General features: G+C 43.6%; 1 protein-coding gene across 1 annotated transcript; it reads left to right on the top strand.

Moving 5' to 3' along the window:
• Window positions 1–595: 595 nt before the first annotated feature.
• Window positions 596–18,821, top strand: BLMH (bleomycin hydrolase). The gene is made up of 12 exons (XM_057415122.1): window positions 596–693; window positions 866–1,063; window positions 1,463–1,572; window positions 2,241–2,382; window positions 3,636–3,724; window positions 4,931–5,023; window positions 8,610–8,765; window positions 9,260–9,418; window positions 9,517–9,584; window positions 9,997–10,114; window positions 12,624–12,693; window positions 17,827–18,821. Exons 1-12 carry the CDS (start codon window positions 681–683, stop codon window positions 17,976–17,978), a joined length of 1,368 nt encoding a protein of 455 aa, XP_057271105.1. The 5' UTR covers window positions 596–680; the 3' UTR covers window positions 17,979–18,821.
• Window positions 18,822–20,326: the final 1,505 nt, after the last annotated feature.

Below are 20,326 nucleotides of genomic sequence, written 5' to 3'. Positions count from 1 at the left end.
GGCAGCCACCCAGCTTGCTGCCCCTTCCTGGGAATCCCGTGGGCATCTCAGCTCCTTCTGGCCAAGGGGAAAGCCGCCTGGTACTGTCACACCTTGTGTCTCCCTGGGTGCTGCGTGGAGCTCAGGGGCTGGGCACTCAGGAACACAGTGGGAATTCCAGTGTGAATGCTCTCCATCCCTCTGCTCTGCGGTAACGCCACTCCAGCGCGTTCCTCAAGGTCCTGGCAAGCTTTCCAGGCCTCACCGCATGTCGGAATGGTGCCTTACTGTAAATAAACTCCGTGTGCTGTAAATGAACCCCAGCCTGCGATGTGCAGACGCTCTCCTCGGAGGAGCAGGGCTGTTACTCAACAGGAAGCGTGACCTGGCGCGCGTCCTTGCCTAACGTTCACAAGCACCGTGCAACACCAGCGCTCCATGCGCCGGGCCTCCCCTCGGCCGGCAGCGTTCAGTCCACATCAGGGGCTGAGACCGGGGGGAGGGGGGGGGGGCAGCGGGCTGGGTGAGCCTCCCACACCGAGGTCCCTGTGGAGCCGCAGGACCACCTCACCCCCCGCCGCCTCAGGAAGGTTCTAGCGCCGAGGCGCTATAAGAACCGCTTCCGCCTCGGCGCGCGCCACCGGCGGTGGGCCCGGACGGGGAGCGGCCGTTTGCGTGCGGGAGCTCGCGCCGCCTGTGCCATGAACGCTCGCGGTGAGGGCGGGGGGCCCGTTACCGTGGCAACGGGCGGGGGGTGCTACCCGTGAGGGGGTCCTGTTGCCATGGCAGCGGGGGGGGTGTACCCCGTTACCTGAGCGATGGGGTGGCTTGGGGGGGTTGGGGGGTGTGTTACCGGTGGTGACGGTTGTTCCTCCTCGTCCCGCAGGGCTCAGCACGGAGAAGGCCGCCGCCTTCACCCGGCGGCTGCGGGCCGAGCCGCAGTTCCTGCTGGCCCAGAACGTGGCGACCTGCAGCGACCCGCTGGAGGTGTGCCTGCAGCGGCAGGTGGTGCAGGACACGGTGCAGGTCTTCCAGCACGCCGTGCCCGCCGAGGGCAAGCCCGTCACCAACCAGAAGAACTCCGGTAAGGGGCTCCGGGACGAGGTTTGTTGTCCTCGGGGAGCGGGGTGCTCTCTCTTAGCGGCTGTGGTGGTCGGGGGATGAGTGGTGGCTTCCTCTGACATCACTTCATTGGCTCTGAGGCAAAGCTGTATCCCTGCAGCATCCTCTTGGGTTAGTAACAGTCTCCAGACTCAGTGCTTGCCTCTGTTCCCTTCTGCATAGTGCAGGATAAAATCAGTTGATTTTTACTGCGTTTGCAGTAAAAGGGCTCTGAACTTCTTACAAGCTGTTTGGTATTTTGTCATCCTGGCCAAAGCCTTGCGGCAAAACTGTGTCATGAATCTTGTGTTTAAAGCAAGAACGTTACAGAGCTCTGGAGTGCAGACATTCCAGTTTAATCCTTGTTCCTTTGATCTCTCAGGGAGATGTTGGATTTTCTCGTGTCTCAATGCAATGCGCCTTCCTTTCATGAAGAAATACAACATTGAAGAGTTTGAGTTCAGCCAATCCTATCTCTTTTTCTGGGATAAGGTATGGTAGCACAGGCTGCAGGTTATGCTAGGACAGCTTGTGTGTTTGGGTGTGGGTACTGGGACAGGATTTCTTTTAGGCTGGACTATTTTAACATTACAGGTGGAAATCATGAGAAGAACCGTCAAAAGTTACTTAAATCAGTATTTTAAGCAGTAGTCAAGCAAAGTGGGATTTCCAGCCTGAGAAGAAAGCTATCCAGATGTTAATCATAGAATCCTAGAATGGTTTGGATTGGAAAGAACCTTAAAGCTCACCCTTTTCCAACCCCTGCTGTGGGCAGGGACACCTTCCACTAAAGCAGCTTGCTCCAAGCCCCTGTGTCCAACTTGGCCTTGAACACTGCCAGGGATGGGGCAGCCACAGCTTCCCTGGGCACCTGTGCCCTGCTCTGAGCTGTGTCTGCTTGTTTCCCCTAAAGGAACTAGAGAAATTCTAGGACTAGTTTGGGCCATGCTTCACAGAAAACCCGATGTTTTGCATTTTCTATTTCCCTACGCTCAAGTTCTGTGCTAACTCCTTAACAGAAAGAAGTTTATACTATAAGCCCTGAAATGTTAGATGGAAAATAAGGTGGATGATCTAGGTAGGACTTCTGAAGAACTGAATACTCAGGAATGAATGCATAATGTGCCAGACTTAAAAGTATTTTTCCCCATCCATTTCAGGTTGAACGTTGTTACTACTTTTTGAATGCCTTTGTGGAAACAGCTCAGCAGAATGAGCCTGTGGGAGGCAGACTGGTGCAGTTCCTGCTCACCAATCCCACGAATGATGGTGGACAGTGGGATATGTTGGTTAATATTATTGGTAAGAGCATTGGTCCCTTCTTGAAATGGCAGGCTGGTTTGAGAAGTGAGAGTGAAAGAGAAGAAATAATTCAGTTTGAGACTTGGGGGTTTGCTGAGGAGCGTGATGCCGTAACCACTACCTTTTTTAATCCCTTGTGTGGGGTCTTAACTCTTGCATATTGCTGTAGACAACAGAAGCTCAGAAGATCAACAGAAGTAATGAGATATCCTGGACTTTGTGTTCAGTAAAAAGGTTCAATCCCCTTTACTTCAGTCATCAACTCAACATTGGTTATTTATACCCATGTATTCAATTCTTAGGGCATATGGTAAGGAAAAAACCCATTGCTAGACTAGGGTGTGTCTACAAGGCAGAAGCAAAACTACTTAGGGCTGAAGTCTGAAGATAGGTGGTGTAAAGATCAGTGAGGGAAATGATGTGGAATGTGGCAGTGCTGGTCTTACAAAGATCCAGCTGAAGTGAGATCTTTCATACACAGATTAAGGAGATACTTCTCTGTGTCTAAATTACACTAGGGTTTGCTTTTGTATTATGAAACAATGTGACACTCTGTAAATCAACAAGCCAATAATGTAAGTTTAGAATCACAAAAGGAATTTGTTTCTTTGAAGCCTGGAGGTTACTTTTTTTCCCCATCCAGTTGTTACAAATATTTAATCAGGGCAGAGGAGGTTTTGGATGCTGCTGTTACACCCAGAGCCTTATTAGCCAGTGCAGTATTTGACTGGTGCCATAGTATGGGAAGGAGTTGAGCTGCTGCTGGTGTCTTATAAATGTTGAGGAAGAAAAGAGTCTGGGAAGTCAGTCACTTAACCTTAAATAAAATACACGGAATAATTCGTAAGAGACCCAATTCTCAAAGGTAATTCAGGGGCTTAATTTCCAATTAATTTCTTTTTCTGGTGAGAAGAGCTTCTTAAAGAGCACAACTTAATTCAACACCTAAAAGTTATAAATTACATGATACTGAACAGTTCAGGGATTCCACTTCTGGGGACCCTGTGGAATACAGACCAGAGGTCAACATTCAGTCACAAATTAAGGTGTAAACTTTGAATACTCATAACCTTTAAATAAGAGACTTTCCCTTGTAATCTCTGCACAAAACCCAAGTATATGTAGCTTTTACATGGGTATAGGTAGAAGCATTAACATCTACTGTGTAGATAATTATTAGAAGATAATATTATAATATTATGTAGATAGGAATTAGATGATGGTTAATCTGTAGTATTATTACTTTCCTTTAGAAAAGTATGGTGTTGTCCCCAAGAAAAACTTCCCGGAGTCTCATACTACAGAGGCTACTAGAAGGATGAATGAGATCTTGAATCATAAGGTAAAACTGATGTAATTAAGGTTGAGCCTGTTTCAGGTGTTCTAGCCACCTTCATTTCTCTTTATTGTATTAAGTGCATGTCAACAATTTCACTTGCTTTTATTCAAAAAACCAGTCTAAAATCTCAGCAATTTGTTAATCTTGGAGCATGGAGCAGGAAAGTGTTTGTGGAAGATGTCCACTGCGGGGCTTCAGTAATGTGAAAGTACCTTGCATGGGTTTAGTAGCAATTGTTCCTAATCCTTGAATTTCTAAGAAGTTAATTCCTGCTGTGTGGCTGATTAAGTCTGTTAATGCAAAACTAGCACTTGGCATCTGACTTTTTTACTGACAAACTTGATGGAAAAAATTAAAAGTATTTTCAAAACACTGAATCTTAAACATCAGCATTCAGTACAGAAAGAGCAGCTTTGTCTGAAGGAAGATATGAGCTCACTCCTTGAACTGCAGATTCAATCAATCTGGGAAGATGCTAGAGTAGGTACCTAGCTAAAAAGGCAATTAAAGCTTTTTTTCCAGTGAGCTGTGGTTAATTTTTCTGCAGTTCATTTGCTACATGCTCAGGGAAAAGTGCCTGCAGAAATCCACATAAAAAAAGTAAAATATGTGCTGAAAAGCTGACACATAATGAATGGTGTTAATGTTATTCTAGTCTTGAACATGGCAAGCCAGCTGGTCTTTAGGGAGCCCTGCTCACTGTTCCTGGCTTTATGGATTGTGACAGTAATGGGAAGTGTGTGCTGCTCTTGCTGCAGTCCTGCAGGCAGTGGGGAAATGCTCCACTCCTTTTATCAACCAAGAGATCAATTATGCATTAGAATTGCAACATAAATTTTACAGTATAAAGACAGTCTGTTCTGAGTTAGAGGTGATCTGAGTGGATGTTGCAGCATCAGTTATGGAGCTGAGAAATCCAGCCTTAAGAAGAGCTAATGGCTGCAAGCTTCAAATTAGTGGTTGGAAAATAGTAATTGAGTTGCAACTATTTGTTCATTTCAGGTTATTTTTTTGTGATATCTTACTTCTAAATCGTTCAGATATCTTTTGAAAAGAATCAGTATCTAACAAAGCTTCTGCAAGGGTTTTTCTTTTGGTTTTGAAAACATGGAGAGTAAAACAGTGCTTGAAACAACCAGATAGCAAGTCCCAAAACCATAATAGGTGACCCTTTCGTATCCTTTTAATAAAATGACTCTCTTTAAACAGATGAGAGAGTATTGTTTGCGGCTAAGAAATATGGTGGAAAGTGGAACAATGAGAGGAGAGCTTTGTGCTGCGATGGACACGATGATAGAAGAGGTAAATACACGTGTATGACATGAATCTTGTTGAAAGCAAGGCTAGGATGGATGAGATTTCTTACTCTTGTTCTACAGCTGATGGCTCGTCCAAACCAGTTGCCTTTTGTTCACCTAAGTAGCAGTGTTTTGTATGGCAGAGTGCTTGGAGGTATTCATTGTGGGTTTTTGCAGGGGCTTGTGTATCTCGTTCTGAGTTTTTCTAATACTTTCAAACAAACACCTTGAATTTGTAGAACCCCAAACTATGACATTTTAGACACATCTGCTCTTTCTTGTGGGAGAGCATTATTTTTATCTTTAGAGAGCAAAATAGTGGGCTATCAAGCTTTTATAAGTAGTAGGAAAGAGGTTGAAAATAGCTTTCTGCTGGCTTTGAATGTAGAATCTTACTGCACAAGTGTTGTTGCATAAATCCCCCACAAGAGAGCAGAAGAGAACAACAAAAGGGAGTTTTCTCTGAGCTGAACGCAAGGCTGAAATCCAGCTGTGGCCTGATACTGAAGGGCAGCAAAGGAAGGAATTGCAGCATCTGTTCTTGGCTCTGTGAGTTAACTCAAAATCAACTCAATTGGCAAGTCTGTAGTACACAGTATGGGTAATGGCTGCCCTCCATCTGGTCACACTGAATGAGTGACACGCATCAGTCCTCATACTTGATTCTTAAATAGCCAAAAGTAATGTTAAAAGCTCAGACTGTTTTAGGTTGACCATGTGCGTTTTAAAAGGAAGGATCTATTTCACTTGTTCAGTGCAAAGTGGTTTTAACATCTGTCATTAGAGGGCTCAAGAAATCAAATGGTTTGGTTATGTATGTTAGGTTTTCTGCACCCCAGTAAACATCAGTGTTAGGCAGGGTTATATTATTGCAACAAAAACTTTTATGATGTGACTTCAGATGAACTCAGTGGTTTGAGCCTACCCGAGTCTGTTGCCAACCAGTACTTAGTTCACAAGTGAATTAACATGATTTACATCCAATGTGTGTCCAGAAGCCCTTGGAGGATTTTACAGCAGACATCAAAAGCTTCCTAGAGATGTTAATTTTCAGGGCAGTGACAGGCAGTTCACTGCACAATGGCTCTTCACTTATTTAGAGCATCTTGCCCTCCAATGAGGGATCCTGGACCTGGTGTTAAAGGCTTATTAAGTGATTGCAGTTTGTTCTGTAGAAAGGCTGTGTTTAGTTTGCTGATGTTAACACAGTGTTTTCTCCTGCAAGTGGGTTGCAACTTTTGTTGACTGAAAGTAAATCCACTTTGTAGTTGAAATATGCAGTCGCACCTCTCTTGTATACTTTAAAAACACTTAGTTTGAGAGGCTTGTGATCACTCTTGTTTCATGTGTTTATATGTATACAGGTGGTATTGCATCTATTTTTGTATGTGGCAAAACAGAGCTTGGGTTTGTTCTGTGCAGTTTTATTTGCATAGCAAATCTTGGCTTGCTCCTGCAGGGAGGCAGTGCTCTGGCTAAAATGGGGCAGTCATTGGCACACAAGATTAAATATTCACTCCAGAACTATATAAACATTCTTCTTATCAAGCCAGTGCACAGCAGGTCAGAAGCTGAAATCAGTACACTGCATGTGATTGACTTTTTCTTCCTTCGCTGTTTTCCTTTGTAGACTCTTCCTTATCACGAGTACCCTCCTTTTCCCCTCCCCGTTCATTTGGGATTTTAGCACAAGCCACTGTAGCTTTGCCTCATCTTGGCTCTACTTGTCACTGGAGTGATATAAGTCACCTTTTAGTTTAAATGTCTGCTTATTTATTGATTGATAGAGGAAGCTTGTGAGATCCTGAGATGGGCTGTGCTGGGTGTGGTGGCAAAAAGACTGAGGGAGGCCATTCCCAGGCTCCACTGCCCCTGAGACTTCTGTCTCCATCACTTCCCTTCCTCTGGCTGGAGCCTGCTTGTGTGTTGCTCTCCTTTCAGGCATATTTTTTCTTGCTTATTTTGTTTTCATAACCTCGTCCCTAACCACTTGTGGTTATTTGAGGTAATGTGGGTGTATCCACAGCAAATGCTACTTTTTGTGCAGTCTGTGCAAAGTTAAATATTTATAGTAGTTTAGGGATTTACATTTGCTCTTTAACATATTTATTGAGAGATAGATGTGCGAGTTCCTCCAGTGAAAACACGAAGCCCACACCCTTGATTCAACCCGTAATTAATCTTTTGGCTTGTTTTCTTAAACTGCTTGGAGCAAGAACACCTTTACTTATATTTTGTGCACAGCCGAATGGTGTTATTTAGCATGAGAACTGTGCTCCTTTTGCCATCAGCACAAAGCTAGTTCTTAGGGAGCCTGAGGATCCCTATAAAACAGCTCAACTAGCTCCAGAAAGGGAATGTCAGCTCTGGGAAAGGTATTCTGTCTCCTCCCCTGTGAAAAGTCAGTGAGAGGAAGGTGTGAAGACTGACAGCCTCAGAAAGCTGCCACAAAGCAGTGACTGGATCCTAGTGCAGAAGGTGCAGCTGGGATTTGACTCCCCCTTTCTCTTGTTTTAAATAACCTGTTGGTTTCTTGCAAGGAGAGGACTCGGGACATGGACAGCGCTGAAGCAGACCAGTGTCAGCTGAAGTAAAACAGATTCAAACCTGTTTTAATATGATTGAATTGTTTTGTCCCCAGGGTACCTGTGGCGGGTCCTGCTAAATATCCTTAGAGACAGTCATCTGGTTACCCTGCCTACAAGTTAGCACATTTTGTGATAAGCCCTGTGAAGAAGTACAGTAGTGGTTAAGTGCAGCTTCATGTTCTGATTTATAGGGATGCTGATGACTTGAAATCTGGTCAACTTTTTGTGCTAAGAAGCAACAGAAAGCTGCCATCTGTGAGGGATGTCACAGTCAGCAGGCAGGGATCTTGGGTGAAATTAAATAGCCTGCCAGCTCAACCCTAAACAGACATTGACAAACATATTAAAAGGGATGGGAAGATTACTGTTGAAAAGAAGCAAAAGTCCATGTTTGAAATCTAAATGAACATTACATGAAAAAGAGAGATTAATACAGGGGAAACACTGGCATAGAATGCTTTGTTGGACGCATGGCAGAAAGATTGGTTTGTCTTTGCGTTTGCATGGGGCAGAACACCCGGTAGAGTATATGATGCTGAATGCTTCAGCCTTTCTACAATCAGTTTGATGAAGTTTCTCTTGCACTGGGAAATCATCTTGTTGGAGGAGCTTCAGAATTACTTATGAAACATTGACATGAGCCTGGGCAGTGTACTGGCCTTTGCTCCGGCCACTGCATTCCTAGGAAACCTGGAATTTGTGTTCAACCTTGGGCTTCTGTTTTGCCTGATGATAACATGGAGTGTGAAAATGGAGAGAGATTCTGCATTTTTCCTGTGGCCTTTCAGTTTTCCTTTTGGACTATTGAAACACGTAGAATTCCAGAGCTGAATGCAAGTAATTCATGTGTGTGTGTTTACTCATCTTCAGAGGGGGTGTTAAGATCCCATTTCTCCAGTTGGTTTTCACATGGAGAAATCCACTCCTCAGTCGCATTGCTGTGGTAGGAGAGGCACTGCTGCATGGTCCAGCAGGTTCACAGCTGTTTGCTTCTCTGGGCAGGTATTCAGAATAGTGAGCACTTGCCTGGGCAACCCTCCGGAGACTTTCTGCTGGGAGTTCCGGGATAAGGAGAAGAACTACCACAAATATGGCCCCATGACACCGGTGCAGTTCTACAATGAGCATGTGAAGCCTTACTTCAACATGGAGGACAAGGTGGGGATGCTAAAAGGTTTTCCAAGCTTCCCAAGACCTTTCTTTGCTGCCAAGCCACTTATTTCCACTGTTGCAAGTGGCCTGTCCACCCTGTAACCCATATGTTATAGGTATTACACCCACAAGTCAAAGATGTTTATTCTTCCCATTCTCCTGTTTGTGCTCTACCCTACAATTAGCTGTGATCCCATATTGCACTTCCATCCTGATTTTGTAATGATGAGATATGTAATGATCTAATCAGTCATAAACTGCCACGAGACAGCTATTAGAGAGCAGGAATAACATGCAAAGCTGCTATGCCAGTTAGGAGGTGAACTAATAAAACAAAAGCAAACAAAACCTTAAAAACTCTGGTATTTCAGCCAAGTGGTTTGTTTGCTGATGGGACAGGCAGCTGGGACCAAAGTAATCCTCTCAAATCCACCTGGATTCACTCCTCAAAGGTTTCAGTTCAGTTGCACCCTGATTTGTGACATCTTGGGTTTTGGCAGATTTGTCTAGTGAATGATCCTCGGCCGCAGAATCCATACAACAGGCTGTACACAGTGGAGTACCTGGGCAACATGGCAGGAGGGAGGAAAACACTCTACAACAACCAGCCTGTGGATGTCCTGAAAAAACTAGCTGCAGCATCCATTAAGGATGGCGAGGTTGGTTTGGTTTCTCTTTGTGGATGGCACAGGGCAGCCCTTGTAATGTAAAACTGGCTGGGATATGGCCCAGATGTGACTCTGCTTTCTATTTGTAGGCTGTGTGGTTTGGCTGTGATGTTGCAAAGCACTTCTATAGCAAGCTGGGAATCAATGACTTGAATATGTAAGTAGACAATTGAAACGGGGTAGCATTTGGGATACTTGGCTAGGACATAAACAGTCTTTAAGCTGCTTCAGAAACTTAATTTGTACATACTTTGGATTATATAACCCCCCAAGAGTATATTTAAGTAATTCAGCAGCAACATAATGTTTTTTCACTTGTTAGCTAAACTCTGAGTCCTTTAAAGATGCACAAGTGGTTGTTAAACATGCTTACTCATTTGAATTGTTTAGTACTTGGTGAGAGAAACTCCTCAAGAGATCAGCTTTTACATTTATTCCGATACTAAAAAGAGTTGAACTTTTATGCCTGTGCACTGGCTCCTGATTTAGTTTACTGCTTCCCTGGTTTACTCCTAGTGAAAATTTCTCCCTGCATCCCTTTCGATATTGCTTATGTGCCTTCCCAACAGATACAATCATGAGCTGGTGTTTGGTGTCTCTGTCAAGAACTTGAACAAAGCAGAACGGTTAATCTTTGGAGAATCCATGATGACCCATGCCATGGTGCTGACAGCTGTCACTGAGAAGGTGAGTATTCCTCCTCAAGTTCTGATGCTTGCATGGATGTATCTGCCTGTTCTGGCAGCTTGCTTGTGTTCTGGGCTCATTCACAGTGTTCAGGTGTGCCACAGCACCCTGGGTTGTCTGTTCTCCCTGTGATGTTTGAGTGTTCAGAGCTATAAATATTTAACAAGGAGGGGAAAATTTGTGACAAGTCCAGGATTTCTTTCCTTCTGCCCACAAACCTTTACTGAAGAAAGGGGAAAGGAAGTAAGCTGCTATTTTTAACAGAACAGAAAACCTATGTTAACTGATTTTTAAATACAGATTCCTGATGTATCTTGCTGAGCAAGCAATCAGGTATCACATCCAATGTTTCCTGCCATGTCCCACTGCATGGGTTAGTCGTTTTACAGCGTGAAGCTCTTACTGCTAAAATGCCAGTAGGAGGCACTTTGCAATGGTCTAAACCTCCTGCAGCTCTGGCATGTGACCTCCCTGACCTACTTGTAATTAGGGAAGGAAGATGGTGTCCAAAATAGCTCTGTGGCAAGACAGTAGGCTGAGATGAATCCACAACTAAATCAGCTCCTGGCAGTATAACAAAGCACATGTGGAGTAAAAAGAACCATGTGAAAGCTTACCACTTGGGGTTATCTGCAGTGTTGTTTTCCATGTATTTCCAGAAGCTGTCATTATTAAAGTTTCTTTGAAGTGATCTCTTCCTGTTCAGCGTGACCTTGGCTTGAGAAACAGCAGCTTGCACAGAACTGAAAGTTAGTTTGAGCTCTGGAGTTGGAGGACTCGAGATGGGAATGCTGAGTCAGAACTTTTGAGTTACTTTTTACCACTTGGTGTATTATTTCTCCTGTTCTGCATTCTGAGCTCTTAACACTTCCAGTCCTTGCAGAAATGTGTTGCATGAACACATCTTTAAAGCCACTGTTTTTCAGCTAGACATTTACTTTTCTAGTATTTAATACCTACTACCTGCTTGTGACTGAAGCCTGTCTGTTTGTACTTATTGTAGCCGGTTTGTGGCTGCATTTCATTGCAGCTATAGTCTATGGTCTGTGTTTTTAAATTCATTCTTTTACATGCCTAAATGTATCATTGCCTAAAATGTGACCTGATCTCTGATCTTCAAGACAAGGATGTGTATAAGATCAGTAAGGATGGTAGCTCTAAACCCAAAGATAGTTTAAAAGAAATAATCCTAAAACAAGCTTGGCATTTAGAGGCTTTTCCACCTTCAAAATGGGCTAAGTTGTTTCTACTTTTTATTTGAGCATGTTGTCTTACATTAAACCTTAACTTAATCTAAAGGAACTTTGATAAACTGAGTTATAAAATGTAATACCTTGGGTTTACCTACTTTATAAAAAAGCCTTGAGGATTTAAAAAATCCTATTACAATTTTACAACATAAAATTGAGGTGGATTAAATGCACCTTTTGGTTCAACTTAATGTACATAAACGTGCTTATCCCAGTGTATCTGATGGCAGCAAGAGCTGACTTATCCCTAGTCTGGTAACTCTCGAGTGTCCTCTGTTTTTTAAAGTGAGGATAGAAGCAATACAGCAATATTCCACTGAGTAATAAAAATCATAGAATAGTGAGGGTTGGAAAGGACCTTAAGATCATCCAGTTCCAACCCCCTGCCATGGGCAGGGACATCTCACACTAAACCACCTCACTCAAGGCTTCGTCCAACCTGGCCTTGAACACTGCCAGGGATGGAGCATTCACAGCCTCCCTGGGCAACCCATTCCAGTGCCTCACCACCCTAACAGGAAAGAATTTCCTCCTTATATCCAATCTAAACTTCCCCTGTTTCAGTTTGAACCCGTTACCCCTTGTCCTGTCACTACAGTCCCTAATGAAGAGTCCCTCCCCAGCATCCCTATAGGTTTTATGGGGTGCTTTGCAGGTTAATTTTTTGTATTAGAAAACTACTTTAGGAGCAAATGAGTGTACCTAATGCAGGCTGGAATACTGCACACTCCTGAACATGAACTCATGCACTCCATGCTCATTAGAAGCCTCATCTTTTCTTTCAGAGCAGCAGACTTGGAGCGGTGTCCTTCAGCCAGATCCTGAAGTATTTGTATTTGCTCTTACTGCTATAAATTCATAGAGTTGCTTCATTGTCCTTGCTCCTTTCCTCTGATTCCTACTTCAAGCAAGTTGTGTTCTGTGTTTCAGAAGACCCCATGACAGGTCCTAGGGAAGGCTGCTTAAATTCTGTCAGTTAAGTCCAAGCTCAAATATGGTTAAATTTAAATCATCTGGTGAAAATAAATACTTCTTGCAGGGTCTCTTCTCAACCACACTTTCTCTTGTAAGCAGGTAGACAAGTATTTTAGGAGATTACATTTCTCCAACTGTTCTGACCGTTGTTTGAAAGCTGCTGATGCCTTTTAGGAGTAGAACTCTCTGGATTGCTGGTGCTGGATTTAGACTAGGAAGGCCTGGCTGCTACAAACTCGTGTGGTCCTTCACTACTGAATAGCCATCACCTTGTTTTGTCACAGGATGGGCAAGAAGATGCATTTGAAAAATGGAGAGTGGAAAACTCCTGGGGTGAAGACCGTGGTAATAAAGGTAATCTACAGTGATGGGAAAGGAGAGCTGAGCTTAGTGTTTGGAAATAGGGAGGTGGGAGGGGGAAGAGGATGTGCTGTGTGCCCTTCACCAGGACATGCATGAAACAAGCCTGCACATGCATGCAGATCACTGAGTTATGGCACTGTATTCCTGGAAGACAAACATTCCTCACTTAGATGTGATTTACAGCTAAGTAAATTGAATGTAAACATTGGAGAAGCAGGAAGGGTCACTGGATAAAGCTGACACTGTGGCTGCAAGCTCAGCTGTAGAGGTGATTGTGGCTGTGGGAGGTGGCCATAAGTGATCGATCCTGACACTTCTTGACAGGTAGAGCATTTGGTCCCAAAGGCAAGAGGATGCAGTTAACAGAGGCTCCTGTGCTGGGGGCTAGAACTGGAACTCTGAGTGTAGGTAGTTTAATGATATAGGGTATGTGTTATCTTTACAGTGTTTGACAATGTAACCAAAGTAACCAGACTTTTCATGTATGGGAAGATACAGGTAGACCTTAAAGTTCGTATCAGAGTTTAAATACTTCATTATAAGTGTGGTCAGGCCTTGGCAGAGCATTTGGTAAAGTGGAGTGGAGGGAAACTCCATGATTTTAGTCATCCCCTATGTGAGGCAGGCCGGATGTGGAGTCAGGCCTGGCACAGGCTCACTGATGAGCATGCTGTGACAGACTCCAGCGTGTGTCCACAACAGTCATTGCTGACCACATTTTTCTGCTGCACATTAATCCCAAATGTTGTGCTCACAAGATTTGGTATGGGTGAAATTTCTCAGGATGTCTGGGTTTTCTTCTGGGAATAGGCTATTTTAGGAAACATCTGGTTTAGGATGTGGTCTTGCTCATAAGCTTTTGGTATCTTACAAACAGCTAGCTGCAGTGTAGGGTATTCTTCTAACAGTGTCTTAATTGATGTTCTGGTCCCTTGGTGCTGCAGTAGTGTCTGTTCTGAGTTAGCTGTGTACGTTCACAGCAAAGTATTCCAATAACAGTCTTCAGTCTTGAGCAAACAACGAAGCGGTGTTGATGTTCAGCCTTCAAGGCTCATCAGTGTGACAGTAGTAAAATGCAGTACTTTGGAATGGTGGATTAAGTAAAGGAGCCAAACAGTAAGAAGTCACATCAAAACTTTTCATGTCTCCAAAGCTAATTAAGGACCTTTATGTATAATAGAGACTATAAAACATAAAAATGGCTGGTTAGTTGTGCTCTTATTATCAAACACTTTGTTTTGAGACACTCCAGATAATCAGTTTGTGATGCTTGATGTTAGTGTTAGTGGAATGCTTCCAGGAAGGAAGTGTCTTACTCAGCTTGCTTTACAACCACTCTGTGGACCTAAGCTTGTACTCCAAATGTTCTGGAGTTCACAGGTGCATGTCAGAGCTTTGGCTGTGCTGGCAATACATGCTCCTTGGCCAAGGTTGAGTTGTTCTTTACTAGACCTGGAGAAAAATTGGCTCAATTTTGGGATACTGGCTAATATTCCCAAGCAGTGCAGTGGACTGAAGCGTGGCACTGCTTGCAGGAGTTGTACCTGTGGAGCTGTGACTGAACAGCAGCAGTTTTGTGCTGGTGTTACTGGACTGGAGCACCAGGGAATGCTGTGATGGAGCTGCAGAGGCTGTGACTATGTGGAGAGCCATGTTTGTGATTTTTGGCTTTCTTCACTTCAAACATACAATCCAAAAGCAAAAAAGAAAAGCTACAGCAACAGGGAATGACTAGTGCAGTGCTTCAGGCTTCAAGTTAGAAATAACACTAAGCTAACCCAGTTTCCTAGTTGTCTTGAAGATCACTTTGAACTTGTCTGCCAGCTTTGTAAGCTCAGCTTGCTGCTGGGTTTGCATTAACAGTTTATCCTCCTTAGACATTCTCTTTTCCAAACACAGGTTCACTTTTTAAATGGCTCTAAAAGAAGTCATTCTTAAGAGGAGCTGGTGGTTCCTTTGAGATCTAATAGGACCTTGTATGCACATCTTATGTGCATGGCATCTGTGTGCACTCTGGGTAGTCACTGTCACTTGTCTGTTCTGCGCTGGTAGAGACTGTGGTCCCTGGGAAGTCTTGCTCACTGTGTATGTTTTGCTTTGGTTAGGGAGTTGCCTGGAAAAGTGCCTTGAGAGAAAATCCCATCAGAATTAGGAAGCTGGACTCTATTTCAGAGTTATTTTTGTCTGGGAGGTGATTCCCTGAGTAACTTGCTTGGGCATGACCAAGCAAACCCCTATTGAGCTAAAGGCAGTTGCACTGTCCTTCAGAGCTCATATTTGGATGTTAGCAGAGGTAACTTGGCAGAATTTCCTCCCCTTTCTGTTGCTTTTTGTCTCTTCAGTGTCTAGCACTAGCTGGTGTAGGAGGGTGAGGATTTGTGGTCTGTCCTAGCTCTCTTCCTATGCCATGGAATCTCTCTAGCAGTGGTTTTTTAATCTTATCTGCCTTGTTAAGGAATTGGGCAGCTGTGTTTGGGCAAGTCCAGTGCAGAGAACCAGAATTCACATCAGTAAAGGGGCCAAGAATGATGTTGAACTTGGCACATCCCAGCTGAGGCCCAGTTGGGTGTGGGGGATACGAGTAAGCCCCAACTCCATTATTTCTTGGACAGGATGACAAAGGGCAAAGCCCACAACAAACCACCAGAGACCAGGCTTTGAGTCATTAAAAACCAAGCAAACAAATGACTTGGTGCTGGTAGGAAATGGACCTGTGTTTTCACATGGGGTTCCTGTTGCTTTGCTCCCAGTACAGCCCAAGGTGCCAGATACCACCAGCTTCCCCAGACTTGCATGGTGCAGGACTGGAAAGCCTGTGATTCCTGATTTGGGTATTGTGGGATGAAGTTGGTTACACGCTCACACTGCACTGAGTGCACAGAACTGGGTTCTTGTGGTAGTGCTTGTCCTGGAGACAGGGAAGCCCTGGGGATAGGCAAGCATTGGTTGCCTTTCATAAATAGCTAGTAACTACACTCTGATCTGTTGAAAAAGTGTTTCTTGGAATCCTGTCTGGTTTTCCTCAAGGAACGAGCACAGCTGCTGACAAACACTGCTTGTTTTTTGAGGTAAAAAAGTCTCTTCCCAGTCAAACGTTTCCTTTCTGTGTTTCACTGGCACTCTGTCAGCCATGCAATTATCCTGTGTGCTCTTTTGTCCTGACACAGGACATTATTACCTAGGTTTGAACCCGGCTTATCCCATCGGGTATCTCTTTTTGAAACCAAGCACAAGAGGAAGCCTAAGTCACCTTATCACATCCAGCTGATAGGGGTCCATCTGCTTGTTTTGGCATGAAAAAGACCTTCTTGTGATACAACTCCAGCTAGAAGTCAGCTCCCTTTTGCCTTTTCTGATCTCTTGTACTGGCTGCTGCATACATACCCAACAGATTTACTGGAGACATTTAACGTCTGTATTTGTGTATGTGTGTGTATATCATCCCATAAGTACGCTATGACAGAAGGACACTTAGTTTCTCCTCCAACAGAGGAATCGCAGCACAAGCACCAAGTGGCTTGTAGTAGTCCTTTGGGAATTTTCCAGGGCTTTATTTTCAGGTGCCCACATCCTAGGTTATGGAATAATTTGCAGGCCATTGATCCTCAACTGACCTCTCCCTGGCCAGCAGCTGGGCAGTGTAAAATGCTTTTCCCCTTCTAAGTTAGAGAAGTGTGGACCAGGCTGGTACACAGAGGAGTACTCTTTGTGGTCAGGTGCTGTGTTGTGTTACAAGGGGATGTTGTTCCAAGTTCTTTCCGTATTCTGGCCTTAACATAGAACTGGTTTGAGCAGAAGCAATAGATCAGCTTCCTGAGGTGAAACTCCATTGTGTGCCCTGCCTAGAAGTGCAGGAAACTTTCCTGCTTCTTTTTCACTTTTGCCCATCACCTGGCTGCAGTGCAGGGCTCAGGGTTGCCTTAGGTAGGATCTTAGGTGTATATATACTGCTGCGTGCAAAGTATGTATCTGCTTTTAATGAAGAAATTGATAATGGCTTTCATTGTGCCACTGGCACAGGCCTTCTCAAACAGTGTCCTTGCTTATTTGCATGTTCTGAAGTTCTGCTTGACGCTTCCTCCTTGTTCAGACACTGCGATCCTAATCGGCCCTGTCAAGCTCTGAGATACAGGATGTCAGCAGCAGAGTTCATTATCCTCTCAGGGTGCAATTACTTGTTGGCTCTTGGGAGTGAGAGGTTTTTGTGTGTCCCAAGAACTCATATCCTGAAGAGAGAATAATCAGGGCAGCTCCCTTTGGCAGTGTTTCCAAAATGGCTTCTAGCTCGGATTACAATTGATAGGGTTTTTAATTTATGGGAATTATCTGATCTCTTGCTTTAGAAACAAGATGCTGTAGATAGATGCACTTATTGTCCGTATTCTTTAGACATTTTCTTGTTTCATTTGATTGTGGGATGATACTGTATAAGGACATGAGGATCTTTATTACATAAAGCCTGCTCATCTGTCTTCTAAATGCTTGCTTTCTCCCAGCCTCTCTTTATTTTCAGTTCACCTTGAACAGTTTCTTTCCAATGGCAGCTTTCTGTTAAAGCCTCTGATAACTCTCAAAGTGACTGTTTTCCCCCCCAGTTCAAAGGCTGTTCACTGAAATTCTCTGTAAGAACTATATTAAGGAGGAAAAATGAAGATTTAGTTCAGCTAAAGTGTGATTTAGATGGTTTATGTTTGAGGAGAGCAGATGGCCTCCTCTCACTGCAAGAACTAAACCAGCAAAGTTTCCTTAAGCCACAGATGGTTGGATATTCACCCAGAAAATTTCCCTTTTCTTAACCAAACCCTAAAAACATCTAAAGCCAGGGACTTAACTGCCTTAAATGCCTTTTTTAAGGCATTGTAATTCACTTGAATATTCTCAGTGCCTGTTTTAACAGAGGGAGCTTAAATAATGAATATTCTGGGTCTTCTTTTTCCTAGCGGGCTTCTTGCCTGGTCTTTCAGTGCCCATGAAGTACATCTGGTCAGCCCGAAGGTTAATTTCTTTGTCTTGAGATATACCATATCTGACTAGCCCTGTTTAACACATCATACACAAGTGAAACTTTATCTGCTTCACTGTAGTGGTGGTGGTTCTCTTGTAATGAGCTGTTTTCATCTCCAGGTTACCTGATCATGACCGATGACTGGTTTTCTGAGTACGTGTATGAAGTGGTGGTGGACAAGAAGCATGTACCAGAAGACATCCTGGCAGTGATGGAGCAGGAACCAATTGTTTTGCCAGCGTGGGACCCTATGGGGGCTTTAGCCAAGTGAATATTTGCCTCTTAATGGTCAACCAGAATTAGATGCAATAGAGAATTCCAGTGGTTGGAAGCCATAGCCAAATGATAATGTGACCAAGCCCTCAGCATGGTCCATACTCTTGAAATGTAAGTTAAGGATCATTGGGAAATAGCGCTTTACTGACTCGCCTGAATGAAGCTCTCAGACAGGCTCCTCCAAAAGCTAAAAGGGGAAAGGCAAAACCTCATCATGGAAAAGTATTACAAGTGCTGTCAATGGCACTTCGATTTCACCTGGAATTTTGAGTAAAAGTCACCATAGTAACTTAGTAGAATTACATTGACCAGTGTTTTCCCTAGAAAAGATGGCCATAAAAGGCCCTTTAGAATGACCAGCTGATTGTTAGAACAAAGACATTGAGATCCTTATGAATCAACCATCCACGGTTTGACTGGTACCGTAAAAGAATGCCCAAAGGATTTTATATATTTACACTTCTGCATTTGCTGAAGTTTCAAAGAGGACAAAAGAATTGAAATGGCTAAAATTACCTTTTGGAAAATACTATTTTCCAGCAGAAATCAGGTGTGTGTGGAATCAGTTTCCTTGGGGTTTCCCGTTTCACTTGTTTTCATTCTTCCATTATTGAGTTAGGACTGGATAACCCATGTCAAGGCCCAATGCCATGTCTGTGTGCACAGGAGCGCTATTTTCCAGTTACATTAGCAAGAACAACCATAAGTATGTTCCCAGGTGGAGTTAGTGTCATGCTCAACAGAAAAAACCCAATGTTTTAATTGCTGCATTTTATTTGGATGTTTTAAAAACCAAGATGGTGCTATGAAGCTTTTGAATAAACACTTTCTAAAGTGACTGCTCCAGTTCTGTTTTCTTGTTTCTTCAAATGAGCTTCATGGGACTAGTGCAATGGAAAGATGTTAGTGGGTTACAAACAAATCTAAGTGAGGCAGATGTGAATGTATGAGGAGAGCATGCTGCTTGTTCTCTGTAGTTAAAGATGCTTCTTTCACTGAACAAAGATAAGACAAATATAGTATCTCCTGTGCTACAGGCACTCAAGTAGCTTGAGCACAGAACTAATCCGTAGATTTAAACAGTGCCAGAATGGTGGGCTGGTTTTGTGTCCACCCTGACAGTTTTCCTGTTCTGTACTAGGTTTAGTCACAGGCAAGTAAGAGGGTAAGTAAGGATAAAGAACCACACTGCAACACAAGTGCCAGCTACTGTGGGTAGCAGATAGGTAGTGCTTCAGTGCAGGCAAAAAAAGGATGTTTATTGCTGTGGTATTCCACAGTTTGGTTTGACTTTTGTTCCATCTGCACAGCAGAGGTTAAAGCTCCTAAATGATTATGGAAGTGTATCCTATGGTAGTTACACAAATATGTGTGCATGCACTAAAAATGCCAAGCTGAATCATTGTGTTGCTTGCTGAACTAAATCCAGATTCGGGTTTGTCTAGGAGAGCCATCCAAGATGATTCAACCTGCTGTGATTAACATTTCCTCAAGTGGGCAGGAGTGCTGGTTAGGGTAAGGCAGTTTGGTGTGGAACAGCTTTAGGAGGATGTTGCTGTCCTGGAACAATGTAAAAGACTGTGCCCTTCGCAGTATTTTCTGCAGAGGTGTTCTGGTTGGTGTACATTGAATGTACAGAATGTACCTGAATGTGTCTTGGCAGGACAGAGATCCTGTAATTCGATTCCTCTCTAGCAAAGTTCAGCTCACGTTATCCTGGACTTAGGTCAAGGTTTTCTGTCACCTGCAGTGCTGACTGGCAGGAGCATGCATCACATGCAGTTATCAGTGCAAGTCTGTGCATACCTTTCAGTTACCTGGCTACTGTTGAATAGCTGATCTGTACAATGTGTTTAATTATCAGGTTATTGTCAAAATATTTTGCTGCTTTCCGATAAATGCTTGTCAATGTGATCTGTTGAACTATGCAAATGTGCATTATGTGGGAAATGGTGCCCAGCCAGGGGTAACTGGGTACCCAGAGGATGCAGAGCAAGTGTGGACTGGGTTTGGTGCGGAAAGAAATGTAAAAGCATCATGGTTGACTGCATATTCCTATGGAATAAAGTAATACTGGGGTGCATAAACAGAAATAGCTGCAAGGTATGTAAAGTTACCCAGCTCTGCCTAAGGTTGCTGGGGAGTGAGCCGGAGTGATGTACTTTAGGATACTGCACCTCAGAGAAGGTGCAGATCAAAAATGAACGTAAAGAAGAGTGGTAAGAATGATCAGGGACTGGAAACTGCCTAGTAAAAAGCTGAAAAGATGGTGTTTAGAGAAAAGGGGAGATGTCATAATCTTTTAAGTGATAATAGATGCTTTAAAAAAGGGAATTTTGATTC

The sequence above is a fragment of the Pezoporus wallicus genome, unplaced genomic scaffold (assembly GCF_028554395.1).
Source record: "Pezoporus wallicus isolate ANWC-B61680 ecotype Strahan unplaced genomic scaffold, APGP_CSIRO_Pwel_v1 contig_8517, whole genome shotgun sequence".
Classification (NCBI taxonomy): domain Eukaryota; kingdom Metazoa; phylum Chordata; class Aves; order Psittaciformes; family Psittacidae; genus Pezoporus; species Pezoporus wallicus.
This window is presented reverse-complemented; position numbering and strand designations above follow the sequence as displayed.

What these genes read in the sequence shown, in the direction of transcription:
- BLMH (XM_057415122.1), top strand. An exon ending in CACCAACCAGAAGAACTCCG is followed by an intron (nt 1,064 to 1,462) that starts GTAAGGGGCTCC and finishes TTGATCTCTCAG; the next exon opens with GGAGATGTTGGATTTTCTCG. An exon ending in ATCTCTTTTTCTGGGATAAG is followed by an intron (nt 1,573 to 2,240) that starts GTATGGTAGCAC and finishes CATCCATTTCAG; the next exon opens with GTTGAACGTTGTTACTACTT.